The sequence below is a fragment of the Pan paniscus genome, chromosome 4 (assembly GCF_029289425.2).
Source record: "Pan paniscus chromosome 4, NHGRI_mPanPan1-v2.0_pri, whole genome shotgun sequence".
Lineage (NCBI taxonomy): Eukaryota > Metazoa > Chordata > Mammalia > Primates > Hominidae > Pan > Pan paniscus.
In genome coordinates this window covers 107,486,371-107,502,346 of record NC_073253.2, presented here as the reverse complement: position 1 = coordinate 107,502,346, position 15,976 = coordinate 107,486,371, and the positions used below count along the sequence as shown (strand labels likewise).

Sequence of the window (15,976 nt, the reverse complement as noted above, 5' to 3'; positions counted from 1 at the left end):
AATCTGTTGGTAGCATTTTTCCAAAAGCACGTGCTCACTTTGTGTCACTGTGTCACATTTTGGTAATTCTTGCAATAGTATTTCAAACTTTTTCATTATTATTACATATGTTATAATGATACAGGAGCTAAGAAGGAATTACTTAGGTAGATAACAAGGGCACGGGTGTCCTTGATAAGGCTCTACTTTCTAATGAAAAGCAGTCCTGAATCATTTTCTAACAAAGAGCACCCTGCAAGCTAGGAGCTTGCACAGGTGGGTGCCAGCAGGAACTAAGGACTAGACATTTTCAAAATGGCGGGTCCATCTTCCCTTCTCTGCCAGCCACACATACTATAAAGGAGCAGACAAGATGGCGCAGATCAACTGGAAAGCCTATTTGCATAAGAAGATTACGGTAGGGTGACCAGCCTTCCCCGCACACTATGTAGACATCATATCTGATGAAACCAATCTGTGAGCCCTATATAAATCAGACACCGCCTTCTGCAGCCTGCCTATAAAATCTGCTGTGGTCCATGGCCTCCCAGCCTTTTTCAGACGTCTCTTTCTCTTTCTCAGGGAGCTGCCCTCCTCCCTCCTTTCTTCTCTCTATTAAACTTTCCACCCCTTAACCCACCTGAATTCTTTCTCAGTGCATGACAATGAACCCCAAGGTATATACCCCAGACAGTGTAGCCACTTCAATAGTGATCTGTGATCAGTGATCTTTGATGTTACTGTTGCAATTGATTTGGGGTGCCACAAACTGCATCTATGTAAGATAGCGATCTTAATTGATAAATGATGCATGTGTTCTGACTGCTCCACAGACTGGCCATTCCCTGTCTCTCTCCCTGTCCTTAGGCCTCCCTAGTTTCCAAGAAACAGTAATATTGAAACTAGGTCAGTTAATAACCCTACAATAACCTCTAAGAGTTCAACTGAAAGGAATAGTTGTGCATCTGTGATTTGAAATCAAATGCTAGAAATGATTAAGCTTAGTGAGGAAGTCATCTTAAAGGGTGAGATAGGCTGAAAGCTAGGCCTCTTGTGCCAGTTAGCCAAGTTGTGAATGCAAAGAAAAAATTCTTGAAGGAAATTTGGAGAGCTACTGTAGTGAACACAAAAATAATAAGAAACAAAACAGTCTTATTGATGATTTGGAGAAAGTTCGAATGGTCTGGATAGAAGATCCAACAAGCTGCAGCATTTCCTTAAACCAAAGTCTGTAATCCAGAGAAAGGCTCTAACTCTCTTCAATTCTGTGAAGTCTAAGAGAGGTGAGGAAACTGCAGAATAAAAGTAGGAAGCTAGCAGAGGTTGGTTCATTAGGTTGAAGGACAGTAGCCATCTCGATAACATAAAAAGTACAACGTGAAGCAGCAAGTGCTGATTTAGAAGCTGCAGCAAGTAATCCAGAAGATCTAGCTAAGATTATTGATGAAAGTGGCTACACTAAACAACAGATTTTCGGTGGAGACAAACAACCTTCTTCTATTGGAAGAAGATGCCATCTAGGACTTTCATAGCTATAACGAGAGGTCAATGCCTGCATTAAAGCTTCCAAGGACAGGGTGACTGTCTCTTTAGGTGCTACTGCAGCTGGTGACTTTAAGTTGAAGCCAATATTCATTTACCATTCAGAAAATTCTGGGGTCCATACAAATGATGCTAACTGTACTCTGTGCTCTATAAATGGAAAAACAAAGCCTGGATGACAGCACACCTATTTACAGCATGGCTTAGGAAACAAACAAACAAAAAATATATATATATACACACACATATATATATGTGTATGTGTGTGTGTGTATATATATATATATTTATTTATTTATTTTTATTTTTTCGAGACAGAGTCTCATTCTTATCACCCAGGCTGGAGTGCAGTGGCATGATCTCGGCTCACTGCAACCTCTGCCTCCCGGATTCAAGCCATTCTCCTGTCTCAGCCTCTCAAATAGCTGGGATTACAGGCGCCTGCCACCATGCCCAGCTAATTTCTGTATTTTTAGTAGAGATGTGGTTTCACCGTGTTGGCCAGGCTGGTCTTGAACTCCTGACCTCAGGTGATCCGCCTGCCTCAGCTCCCCAAAGTGCTGGGATTACAGGCGTGAGCCACCACTCCCGGGCCAGCTTAGTGAATATATTAAGCCCAATGTTGATATCTACTGCTCAGAAAAAAAAGGATTCCTTTCAAAATATTACTATTCATTGACAGTGCACCTAGTTACTCTAGAGCTCTCATGGAGATGTACAAGGAGATTAATGTTGCTTTCATGCCTGCTATCACAGTATCTGTTCTGCAACCCATGGATCAAGAGGTAACTTCAATTTTCAAGCATTAAGAAATACATTCTACAAACTATAGATGCGATAGATAATGATTTCTCTAATGGATCTGGACAAACAAAGTGAAAAACTTCTGGAAAATATTCACCATTCTGGATGCCCCTAAGATAATTTATGATTTATGGCAGGAGGTCAAATTATTCTGATTAGCAGGAGTTTGAAAGAAGTTGATTTCTACCCCCACGATGACTTTGAGGGGTCCAAGACTTCAGTGAAGGAAGTAACTGCAGATGCAGTAGAAATAGCAAGAAAACTAGAATTAGAAGTGAAGCCTGATGGTATAACTTAATTGCTGCAATCCCATGATAAAACTTGAAGGAATAAGGAGTTGCTTCTTATGAATGAACAAAAGTGGTTCTTGAGTTGGAATCTACTCCTGGTGAAGATGCTGTGAACATTTTTAAAATGACAACAAAGGATTTAAAATATTACACAAACTTAATTGATAAAGTAGTGGTAGGGTTTGAGAAGATTAACTCCAAGTTTGAAAGAAGTTCTACTGTGGGTCAAATGCTATCAAACAGTATCACGTGCTGCAGAGAAATCTTTCTTGAATGGAAGAGTCCATTAACACAGAAAGCTTCATTGTTGTCTCATTTTAAGAAATTGATATAGCCACTCTAACCTTCAGCAACTACCACCCTGGTCAGTCAGTAGCCATCAACATTGAGGCAGTACCTTCCACCAACCAAAAGATTATGACTTCCTGAAGGCTCAGATGACTTTTACCATTTTTCACCAATAAAGTATTTTTAAATTATATGTTTTTTTAAGACATAATGCTGTTATATACTTAATAGACTACAGTGTAGTATAAGCAACTTTTACCTGCTCTAGGAAGCCAAAAAATATGTGCAACTCACTTTATTGCAATATTCACTTTATTGCAGTAGTCTGGAGCTGAACCTATAGTATCTCCAAGGTATGCTTGTACAGTTGTTCCTCAGCATCCACAGGGTATTGGTTTCAGAAACCTTCCTCCCAAATCCGAGAATGCTCAAATTCCTTATATAAATGGCATGGTATTTGCATATAACCTACACACATTCTCCCATATACTTTAAGTCATTTCTAGATTACTTATGATTCCTAATATAAGTGCTACGTAAATAGTTGTTATGCTCTATTGCTTTTTAAATTTGTATTATTTTTTCTGAATATTTTTGATTCAAGTTTGGCTAACTTGTGTATGTGGAACCTGTGGATATAGAGGGCTGATTTGTACCTTCAATGTTGTTTTATTTCTTACTTATTAAATATAGAGAATCAAGTAACTACTGGATTAAAATAATTAGCATGTATTATACACCTATTATATGATATTTTATGTATGCATATTGTTGAATTTGATCCACTCAGTGACTTGATGCAGAATGGAGAGACATGGCATCAGAGGCATTATTTAATTTTCCCAGATTATGCTGCTGGGGTGGTCACTCCTGGTGGTTCTTGGCTTGAGATTCTTTACTCATTGCTTTATGTGTGACTTGTTCATCCCTGAAAGTAATACACTTAAGGACTGGATTTGTGGGCATCTTTTTTTTTACTGGGAGTTGATTTTCACATGGTCCGTGCTTTTCCTGTATTAGTGGCCATTTATGAGGGAGATTTTGTAGTATTTCACTTCTGTCGTCCAAACTATCTATTGTCATGGGGCAATGTAAAAGTAGGTAATAAAGGTGCTTTAAGATTTAAGTGGAATTTATAAAATTTTAATTGATGGAAGGTGATTTTAATGCACCTCTCCAAAAATAGTTACCAAGAGACAGTTATTCTTTATATATTATCAATAATCTCTCTGCTTGAATTTTTGTTACTTAAAGGGGGCTGTTATTTGAAGAATGCTATCTTCCTTCCCTGGTCATTATTCATATTCTGTCTCTCTTTCTGTCTTAGTGTAACGAAACCTCATTCTTTTTTGAAGCTCGGAGTAAAACTGCTTGCAAACACCTCTGGAAGTGCAGTGTGGAACATCATACATTTTTTAGGTAAATTGATGTAAAAATTTTGTTTGTTGTCTTAATAAATGAAAATGGCATTTATTTTTATAAAAAGAATTCTGTCTAAAACAGAAATTTGGAATTGTTTCCCTTTTATTAATTTTCTCAATTCCTAATTCTCTGGATTACATTAATACAAACATGCACACATTCATGTATGTGTAGATATATATACACATAGGCACTTATACACATAGATACAGTTATATCTTTGATACTACAAGAAAGGATCGAGGTAATATTTTTTAGGTTTATGTAAAACATGCAGCCATTGCTAGCACCTATGTAGTATTGGTGGAAACGGAGTGTTCTGTGCATAATTAATTTGAAAAGCCTATCAGCCATCTAGGTAGAAATGTGGTAAGTCAGTTAGGTGTACAAGGCTCACTGGAAAGACCAAAGTTGATGAAGTCACTTAAGTAGTTATTTACAGAAGTGGCTGGATGAGGTCACCAGTGGAAACAGTGGAGAGAGAAGCAGAACTCCAAGGAATGAGCTTGGTGGCCCTCCCGACATTAGAGGGCAGGATGAGCCAGTCTAGAGTATGAGAAGGAGCAGTCAGAAGAGTGTGTTGTATCCTGGGAAACGAGGAAAGGGAATGTCTTGATGAATAAGGTGCTGGCAACTGCATGCAGTCCTCCTGGGAGGTCCGGTCAGATGAAACTAGAGAACTGACCTTTGGATTGTGGGGATACTTTTTTCTTTGTTTCACATCTTTATGTTGTAAAGATAAAACAAAAATTTAGCTGGTGATACATTAAGCTTTATTTTTTGGTTTTGTTTTTTAAATGGAAACAAAATTGAGTTCTTCCCTGTTTCATCCTCATGGAGTATGAATTGCATGATGTTGGAGAAGTATTCTTATAAAGTGGCTGGAGTCCTTTATAAAGTTTGTGTTAGGAGAAGGGGGTGGCCCAGAATGCCTATAACATTGAGTCTTTGTCTGATTTTCTTTTAAAAATTGATTAGAATGCCAGAAAATGAATCTAATTCACTGTCAAGAAAACTCAGCAAGTTTGGATCCATACGTTATAAGCACCGCTACAGGTAAATGACATTTTTTTCCTTGGGGGGATGTGTTTGTAAATAAATACTTAATTCAGCTGTCATACATGCTCAGTGAAGTTTTTTATTTATTTTTTCTTTTTTCTTGCATTGCCAATGTGTTTTGTAAGCATAACAGTTTATTAAAACTTTCTCAACAAACATGATTTTCCAGATTTAATTATATTTAGTGTCTGCATTAGCTATGTTGTGGGCTTTTAGATCATAGTAAAGTTTATTATCTTCAGAAATTCATTTTGACACAGTTATCACTTATTTTTAATTATGTGTGTTTTGTGATTATGAAACAATGTAGATTCTGAATAGTAACTAATTGTGTTTTTAAGACATTCAGTTAATCCCCTATTTTAATACAATCTATACTTTTTATATTGTGCATCAAACCTTGTTTTTTCTGCAACATGAAGCCTGCATGTAGTAATGCTAGCAATTATATCTCAACTTTATTGAGCAGTTACTAAGTGCTGTGTACTGTGATACATGTTTTCCATTCATTGCTTCATTTAATTATCAATCTTCTGTAATATTAGCCCCATTAATGTATGAGGACCCTAAGGCTCAAAGAGGTCAAGTCCCTTCTCCAGGTAATCCAGCTGGGAAGCAGGGAAGTGGGATCCATCCCCTGGCGCTCTAACTGCAGAGCTCATGTTTATAACCATTAGGCAAACTGTTAGCCTGTTGTGGAAAAAGCCTGATTGTCATGCAGCTAGGCAGGCGCTTATGTCTTTTTCTGATACCAGCATTAAAAATGAGAGTGGGTTCTATATTTTGAAAAAGAATTTGTCTTGTTTCAATTCATTCTGTTCAATGGAGAGAGCCTGTGATGTGCAAGGCATAGTATTAGGTACCTAGAGATACAAAGAATCAGATCTACCCACTTCTGCCTTCAAAGAGCTATAGTATTATTCAAACAGTGAGGGAGGTCCCCAGGCCTTGTAAAACCCAAGCAGGGTGGGGAAATGCCACCTAGTGTCACAGAGATGGGACACTTCTGTCAGTTCCATTGGAGACATCACTGAATGAAATGCTTCCTTAAGAGGTACAAAAAAAGCCAAGGCAAGCATTTTCAGGACAATAGTCCTCTATGCTAGATTTTAATTCTTCTCTTTTATAATGCACTTTTTGGGTCTTGAATTTGAGATTAAAGATTATCAGTAAAAGAGTAATGAATATTAAATGTTCAGTGCATTCATCTTTGTATATTATTTAGTTGAAAATTTGCTCATTTCATGAATAAAAATACTTAAGTGTCATTGTATTATAGATATTCTTGGAATTTACATGAAGGTATTCATTGATATGTTAATGTTTAACCTTTAGGTTTTCACTGTTCTTCTGTAGACAGTGATACAATTATGAAGAATTTAAGGAAGTATTGTTTACATTTATATTGAGAAGAGCAGGTAATAGTCAGTACTTGGACTGTTCTTCCAGTTGTGGCATAAAACATCACCAGGATTATAGAGAGAATGTCTCCTTGTCCCTGAAAAGGAGCTGGTAGAAAGACATCTGTCTCAATGTTCATACTATTAAAATTGTAATTATCCTCTTTAACATACGCTGTTGTTGGCTTCCACAAATTTAGCCATACTTTATTTCTCAAATTTATTGAAATGCAAATGTTGTGGCTACTGGGAATTATTATTAGGAAGTTATTGGATTTTGCATATTAAGTATCATTTCTTCCAAGGAAGTGATTAAAAGTAACCTTTGCAAAATTGGAGGCCATGCTAAATCTGTTCTAATTTTGTGGCTGATGTTAACTGCCTAGTAAGTCTTAATGAATCTTAAATCTACATGTCTATATGTAGGAGACACTAACATTACACCATCCTTGGAAGAAAGACGATGCCCAGAGGTTAGGCAGGGATGGGTCTCTGATTGCTGGGGGTTCATTAGCACACAGACTGTTTATTGTCAAAAGAGGGCAAGCAACCAGACTTTAACCAGCACAATATGCCTGCCCCTTTCTTGAGACATTCCGGAGATATCCTGGAATGAAAGCAGAGCTCTGGAAACACATTCTTCTCCTTTCACCCTGCAGGCTTTTAAAGAATAGGGTATAAAGAACAGCTTAACAAGTGGCTGCAGTGTATGAATGCAGGTATCTGGGTGTGTTTGTGTGTGTAATTGTGTATGTGTTTATAGTGATGTGTTAGTGTCTGTGGTTGTGCACATACATATATGTGATGGAGGAAGACAAGAGTTCTAGTCTTTACTCTGTCTTGCATTTTAAGGCTTGCAAAATGCCAAGGACAGTAGCACTTTTTGGGAAAACTAGTGCTTACTTAAGGGAAAAATCGGACATTTTTTTAGTGATATGGGAAAATGAAGATTAAAAATTATATTTGTGAGGAAAGACTGAGCTGAAATCTGATGTTCCGGTACTTTTTGTTGTTGTTGTTACTGTTGTTTTATTACCAGAGACCAATAATCTGAAATAGAAATCTTTGATTAAACATTTTGTTATACATTGCTATCTTCTCTGAGCCCCTTACAAATTAACCTTGCCTTTACCTGTCATTAAGTTGTGGGGTGCTCCTAGTTTTGATTAATGAGTTGTGTAGAATTTACACTTGAGAATTGAGAAGGAGGGCTTAGAAACTCCCCTGGGAACCCAGATCCTCACTGTAGGACTTAACTCACAGGAGCTGTCATGAGATTTCACATTCTATGAAGCATGGAAGAGAGACCAAGTTCTCCTAAGAACCTCCGTTGTGTCAGTTGCTTTCACATGTGCAGCTTTATTTAATCCACACAATGACCTGCCAAAGAGGTTTCATATCCCCCTTTATATAGATGAGAAATTGGAGCCTCCAGAAGTAAAGTAAGCGTCCCTAATCAGTAAGTGGCAAAGCTGGGGTTTTGAACCTGAGTATTTCTACTCTTGTTCTTTTCTTTCTGTCTCACTTAGAGGCTGAAGGGGCTGCTGGCAGTGCCACTCAGCATGCAAAGGGATGTATTTATGCCAGAGGCAGCAGGGAAGTGGGTGATCACAGAAATAAAACTGTGTCCTGTCGTAACAGAGAGCCACCAAACATGCGCAGGGACTTTCATCACCTTACACTGTAAATCTCCATACTTGTCAATTACTTTCTGCTACAAGGAAATAGGATGCTATATAAGAATACTTCTGCCAGGAAATTGTAAGAACAAGTAGAAATGTAAATGAGGAAAATGAGGCTGCAAGGATTTTTACAAATAACTTTCTGAAGACCACTTAGCTGGGGAAAGGCAGAGCTTTGCTTTGAACAGGGCTTGCAACTTCAAACCCAGCAGCTACATGTGCTGTTTCTTCTCCCATGCCACCAGCCTATGCCATACTGACCAGCAGGAGGTCAGAAAGCTTGTTCTAGTGCTGGGTGCTGTATAGCCTATGGCAGATCACTTTACGCTTCTGGTCCTTAGTCTTATTAATCTTATGATATGATTTTCTCATTTCTCCTTTGTTCCTAGAGAGAAACCATGAGAAAAATTTGAATAATAAAAAAAATCTGACTGTGAAATGCCTCAGTGGTTCACATATTGGGTTATATTTTTAGGGGGAACATTTTTTCCTCTGTGAGTTGAAGTGTGCAGTGCCCAGGTCTTTCTGTTAATAGTCTGTTGAAAGTAGGCCTTATCTTCATACTCCAGACCATTTATAATAATGAAACTTTTCACTTTATGGGGATTTTTAGCTTTTTGGAAATCTGTGTTATCCTGTGTACCTTTTTAGAAGAAGTTACATTTTAAGCAAAAGAAAATCTGTCAGTTTGCTCCTCTCCCTTCCTGAATTTCCATGAACTGTTACTGAACATGAAGAACAATCATGGATGCGCCCTGGCATCTTTATTCCCCTGGTAGCTGATACCACACGTCCCAACTTAGCCTGATGCAGAGTCATTTTTATAAGTTTTGTAGGCATCTTCATTTTTAATAAAGGTAGAGGAAGTAGTAAGGAGGAGAAACTTCCACAGAAGCATGTGAAAGATGAATTTTAAGTCTGTTTAATCTGTTTTTTGGGGGAAACACTCACCTGTGTTTATCCTGTAAATGTAAGATGAATAGGATTTGGGGCCATTAAAAGACTTTTTTCTTCCCATAGATGGCTGTACTTGTGGTGAATCAAACTAGACTTGTAGAAATGCGTTTTTCCTGTACCTAAATGATATTTACCTGCATGAAAGCCAGGGTCATTCAGTTGCTCAAATTCAGCAGTTGTGGAATAAATTGTTAGTAAGGTGAATGTTCACTGAAATCCAGCAAACTAAATCACATGATTCCTTGGGAAAATTACTTGAGAAGTTTGGCCCAGCCCCAGGGAAACCTGCCCTGGAATCTGCATGGAATGTATAGAGCAGCAGTGCTTTGCATGGGGTTCTAGGCCTGCCTTCAGTCTTCCTGGACACTTGATCTGGCCCAGGCAAGGTGGGCATAGTAAATGGCTAATTGTGCCATGACAGAGTCCAGAATAAAATCATACCGAGTGGTCCTGTGGGGGATGGTTTACAACCTGCTGTGTGAGTACAACATGGAGCTCATGTGGAATCATTGCCTTCCCACAGTTTAGCCCAACTTAATTTCTTTATTATTTAGTGACCTTAAAGACTGTCAGCAACCTTTATTTCTAGCCCATCATTCTACTGAAATCTACTTCCTCCTTTAATAAATTCTTTCTTCCTGTTTCCTCCTCTGAAAGATTTTCCTTCTATCTAATGTAAATCTCCTCCTAGAATTTAATAACCACTCCCTTGATCAATATTGCAGTGAGAATCAATTAAAAACCAGGGAGTCTGTGTGTTTTTTCTTCTCTCCATATTTGGCAGATGTTCTGAATGACCTGTTGTTTAATTTTGTGGCTGTGTGGTTTTACCTTTGCTAATCAAAATGTTGCGCTCTCAAGTGGCAGGACAGCTTTGCAAATGAGCCGAGATCTTTCTATTCAGCTTCCCCGGCCTGATCAGAATGTGACAAGAAGTCGAAGCAAGACTTACCCTAAGCGAATAGCACAAACACAGCCAGCTGGTAAGTCATGGTTCCCCTGAGTTATCTATGTAACCTTGTTTTCCTTTAGGCTGGTAGTGTAAGATATACTCAGGTGATGTCTATAACTCTACAGTCTTTCTATTGAAATTTCCAATATTAAAATTTTCTAATATTAGAAATTTTAATTTGATCTTGGAAATGTTCAAGCAGACAGTAATTATTAAGAAGACATATAGTCATCTTGAATCACCATGGCCTGCTTAATGACTGTACTTTCTTTTTTTTTCTTTTTTGAGTTAGGATCTTACTCTGTCACCAGGCTGGACTGCAGTGGCATGATTATAGCTCACTGCTGCCTTGACCTCCTGGGCCCAAGTGATGTTCCGACCTCAGATAGCTGAGACTATAGGCACATACTACCATGCCTGGTTATTTTATTTTAATTTAATTTAATTTAATTTAATTTTATTTTATTTTATTTTATTTATATTTAATTTTATTTAATTTTATTTTAATTTTATTTATTTTATATTATTTTATTTTATTGAGATAGGGTCTCACTATGTTGCCCAGGCTGGTCTCAAACTCTTGGGCTCAAGTGATCATCTCTCTTCAGCCTCCCAAAGTGCTAGGATTACAGGCATGAACCACCATGCCTGGCCCCATACGTTCTTTTTGAAGGGGTTTTATTTTAAATAAAATCTTGGCTGGGCACAATGGCTCATACCTGTAATGTCAGTGCTTTGGGAGGCTGAAGCAGGAGGATGGCTGGAGCCCAGGAATTCAGGGTTACAGTGAGCTATGATCATGCCACCACACTCCAGTCTGGGTGATAGACTGAGACCCTGTTTCTTAAAACAAACAACAAAAACCACACAAGACAAAATGCTAAACTGAGTAATTTCTTAATTTGATGTGTTTGAGTTGAAATTGAAAAAACTCTTAGCAAGAGTCTTGAAAAAAAAAACAAACAACAAAAAACAGCACTTATGGGCATGATGGTAAGGCTGTTGTCCTAGCTACTCAAGAGGCTAGGGCAGAAGTATCGCTTGAGCCTGGGAGTTTGAGTATAGCCTGAGCAACAAAGTGAGGCCCATATCTATTAAAAATACAAATTAAAAAAAAGGAGCACTATTGAGGTAACTTAATTTGAGCTTCATTTGTACAGAATCCAGTTGGTTTTTTGTTATTATTGGTCTTTTATTGTGTAACATAATATACATATAGGAAGTATATAAATAAAATATCCATACTTATGGACATATACATACATGTATACATGTGTGTGTAGACACATACAAAGTTTAATCTAGCCCGCATCTCAAAAGTGCCACATGGGCATTTCTCTGATAAGTGTTCTCATCATTTCCTCCCCTCAGTTAGAGGAAACTTCTGTTTGACTTTGTGGTAATTTCATTCCTTTCTTTCCATTATAATTTGTCAGTTTCCTGAACAAATTAGTTTATTTTGCCTGTTTTTAACATTAGATGAATGGATCATAGTATGTCTTTTTTTGTGTCTTGATTCTTCCTGCCAACATTATATACAGTGTGTACTAAAGCACATTCCTTTTTCTTGCTGTGAGTATTCTTGTGTTTGACAATTTATTCATTCTACTGTTGATGGACATTTGGGTTATTCAGATTTTTTTTTTAATGAAGACACTGTGTCTTTAATAAAACCACCTAATCAATCAGCTTTAATCCATGTTCAGTGCTCATTGCTCACAGAATTTTACTGTGAAGTAATATTGCTGACGTTAGTTTGTGGCTTGCTTATTGATCACCCTTGTCTAACACTCTCCAGTGTCCTTTCACAGATATTATCTTGTTTGAGCCTCACCCTGTGAGGTGGGGCAAGGGAAAGAGTACATCCCATTTTACAGATGAGGAAGATGTGCTTCTAGCAGTTATTCAGAGGTGTGGCTGGGACAGGAGCCCAGGTCTCCTGGGTCTAGCACATTATAGGAAGTAAATGAAATTTTTAGTAACAATATTAACATTGGAACATTGTGTGAAAATTGACATAGCATTATGACATCTATCATTTCATTTAATCCTTTTGTCAAGCCTGTGAAGAAAAGTGTATGAGTTTATTTTACCATTCCTGTGTGTGAGAATGTCACCTGACTTACTGCTTCTAAAGTCAAATTAAGTCTCACTCTAGTTCCCCTCCTCTTGTTGGGCTGGGAGGAAATAAAGTTCTTTCTGGTGGTTCTACACTGACAAGAATAAAACGTGACTAAATTTGCAATAGATTACCTTGCCACATCACTATTATTTTGCCTCCCTTCAGGTAATGAGGAAACTAAGACAAGAAAGGCAGTTTGGCTAAAACTACTGTGGAGTAGGTTTACTGGGCATTGGTTACTGACTTGTTTGAGTCCATTGAGAGAGAACACGCTCATATGCAACAAGTTACATGAAGCTTATGTATTACTTACACATGGGCATCAGAGGACAAAGGATGTCTAGGATTTGTTGTAAGCTGGTCCCCCTAATGCACAGCCCAGCCTTTTTGGAGGACAGCCTCCCAGCATCAGGTGGATCTCTCTCTCTCTCTTTTTTTTTTTTTTTTTGAGACAAGGTTTCACCTTGTCACCCAGTCTGGAATGCAGTGTTGTGGCCATAGCTCACTGTAGCTTTGAACTTATGGCTCAAGCAATCCTCCCACCTCAGCCTTCTGTGTAGCTGGGATTACAGGCATACGCCACCACGCCCGGCTAATGTTTTTCTAATCTTCTATTTTTTGTAGAGATGGGGTCTTGCTGTGTTTAGGCTGGTCTGAGACTCCCAGCCTCAAGCAATCCTTACATCTTGACCTCCAGAAGTGTTAGGATTACAGGTGTGAGCCACTGTGCCTGGCAGGTGGATCTTTTTAAAATGTGGAATGTATTATGCTTTTATTATTATAAAAACACATGCTTATTTTATAAAATTTAGAAAACTTAGAATCTTCCCTCCCAAAAAGAAAGAAAAAACCTTTTATATTCAACTCCATTCTACTTGTGGTAGCACTGTATTATACAGCCTTTTGGTCAATTGTATATCTTTTTCACACAAGTGGTACAATCATGGGTTTTCAACTTGCTTTTCTTACTTAATAATACCTCATGGATATGTTCTAACTCTTTAAATGTTCCTAAACAATGCCATTTTAATATCTGTATGATTTTCTGCTGTATAGGTATAGAGATGTGACAATTCAACCAATCTTTAATTCTTGGATATTTAAGCTGTTTCAAAATTTGAAAACCATAAATAGCTCTAAAGTGAATATTCTTGTAGTGATATCTTTAAGCATTCATGACTATTTATATATTTTAAACAATGGTGTATATTCATGATTTTTATTCTAAGAAGAGGATTAAACAATGCTGTGTTAAAATTTAAGACTTTGCTGAGACCACCTTTCAGTCTGATTTTTGAATTGCTTTTATCCTGAGTTTTTTTCTTGAGACAGAGTCTCACTGTGCCACCCAGGCCGGAGTGCAGTGGTCCAATCTTGGTTAACTGCAACCTGAAACCATAAAAACTCTAGAAGATAACATCGGTAAAACTCTTCTAGACATTGGCTTAGGCAAAGCTGTTCATAGCCAAGAACCCAAAAACAAATGCAACAAAAACAAAAATAAATAGATAAGACCTAATTAAACTGAAAAGCTTCTGCACAGCAAAGGAAATGATCAAAGTAAACAGTCAACCCATAGACTGGGAGAAAATATTCGCAAACTATGCATCCAGCAAAGGACTAATATCCAGAATCTACGAGGAACTGAAATCAGCAGGAAAAAAATGAATAACCCGTCAAAAAGTGTGCAAAGGACATGAATAGACAGTTCTCAAAAGGAGATGTACAAATGGCCAACAAGCATGTGAAAACATGCTCAACATCACTAATGATCAGGGAATTGCAAATCAAAACCACAATGAGATACCGCTTTCCTCCTGCAAGAATGACCATAATTAAAAAATAAAAAAAAAATAGATGTTGGTGTGGATGTGGTGAAAAGTAACACTTTTACACTGCTGGTTGGAATGTAAACTAGAATAACCACTGTGGAAAATAGTATGGAGATTCCTTAAAGAACTAAAAGTAGAGCTACCATTTGATCCAGCAATCCCATTATTGGGTATCTGCCCAGAGGAAAAGAAGTCATTGTATAAGAAAGACACTTGCACACGATATTTATAACAGCACAATTTGTATTTGCAAAAGTATGGAACCAGCCTAAATGCCCATCAACCAACAAGTGGATAAAGAAAAGTGGTGTTTATATTACTATGTACACTATAGAATACTACTCAGCCATAAAAAGGAACAAAATAATGGCATTTGTGGCAACCTGGATCAGGTTGGAGACCATTATTCTTTTTTTTTTTTTTTTTTTGAGACAGAGTCTCACTCTGCCTCCCAGGCTGGAGTACACTGGCGTGATCTCGGCTCACTGCAAGCTCTGCCTCCTGGGTTCACGCCATTCTCCTGCCTCAGCCTCCCAAGTAGCTGGGACTACAGGCGACCACCACCATGCCTGGCTAACTTTTTGTATTTTCATTAGAGACAGCGTTTCACCATGTTAGCCAGGATGGTCTTGATCTCCTGGCCTCGTGATCCATCTGCTTTGGCCTCCGAAAGTGCTGGGATTACAGGTGTGAGCCACCGTGCCTGGCCTGGGGACCGTTATTCTAAGTGAAGTAACTCAGGAATGGAAAACCAAATATTATATGATCTCATTTTTAAGTGGGAGCTAAGCTGTGAGGACACAAAGGCATAAGAATGATATAATTGACTGTGGGGATTTGGGGGAAGGGTAGGAGGGGGTGAGGGATAAAAGACTACACATTGGGTACAGTGTACACTGCTTGGGTGATGAGGGCACCAAAATCTCAGAAGTCACCACTAAAGAACTTACTCATGTAACCAAGAACCACCTGTTCCCCTAAAACTATTGAAATAAAAATAATAAATAAATAAATAAAAATACCCCACAAGAGTTATTTAGTGGAGTAGGAATAGGCAAACGTTTTTCACGAAGGGCCAGATAATGAATATTTTAGACTTTGCAGGCCATGTGGTTTCTGATGTAACTATTCACCTCTGCCATTTGTAGTACAATAGCGTCACCGAAAATATGGAATTGAATAAATGTGATGTGTTTCAAAAAAAACACAAAACATTTGTATATAATTTTTTAAAAAGTCATGATGGGGGTTATTACTTTTTGTTAGTTTGTATCATTAATTTATACTAAATGAGTTTTTACTTTAGAAGACCTTTCTTTTTAATTCCGAAGTTAAAGTAATTCAATCAAACTAGATGACTGATCCCCTTAACTTGCATCCCAGTTGTCTGTAAGTTTAAAAAGCATGTTTATTCACCTCTCAATCAGGAGTAATAAATGCCCTGGCAGCTAAAAAGCCATTGTGTTTAGAATTTGCCAAGTGCAGGCCCTGGCACCTTTATGAGGAAGTACATTCCAGAATCAAGTGCCCTGCACCCAGCTGCCTGCTTCCCCACCCAGAGGAGGTCAGCATCAGGGCAGGCAGCCAGAGCATTCCTGCAAGTCTAAACTGCCTCAGAGGAGCTTGGGTAAAGCCAGAAAAGGGACG

At 38.0% G+C, this 15,976-nt stretch overlaps 1 protein-coding gene and 1 long non-coding RNA gene across 2 annotated transcripts in view; one reads left to right on the top strand and one right to left on the bottom strand.

The window, feature by feature from the left end:
- The window catches only part of EPB41L4A (erythrocyte membrane protein band 4.1 like 4A), a 259,857-nt gene that overhangs the window by 177,624 nt on the left and 66,257 nt on the right, over positions 1–15,976 (top strand). Inside the window, exons 11-13 of the mRNA XM_003826742.8 lie at positions 4,231–4,322; positions 5,304–5,381; positions 10,285–10,406. Of these exons, the coding sequence (XP_003826790.1) occupies positions 4,231–4,322; positions 5,304–5,381; positions 10,285–10,406 (292 nt within the window). The remainder of the gene's footprint in view (positions 1–4,230; positions 4,323–5,303; positions 5,382–10,284; positions 10,407–15,976) is intronic.
- Positions 1–15,976, bottom strand: part of LOC130541534 (uncharacterized) — a 29,870-nt gene that overhangs the window by 13,408 nt on the left and 486 nt on the right. The gene's annotated exons all lie outside the window — the stretch shown is intronic.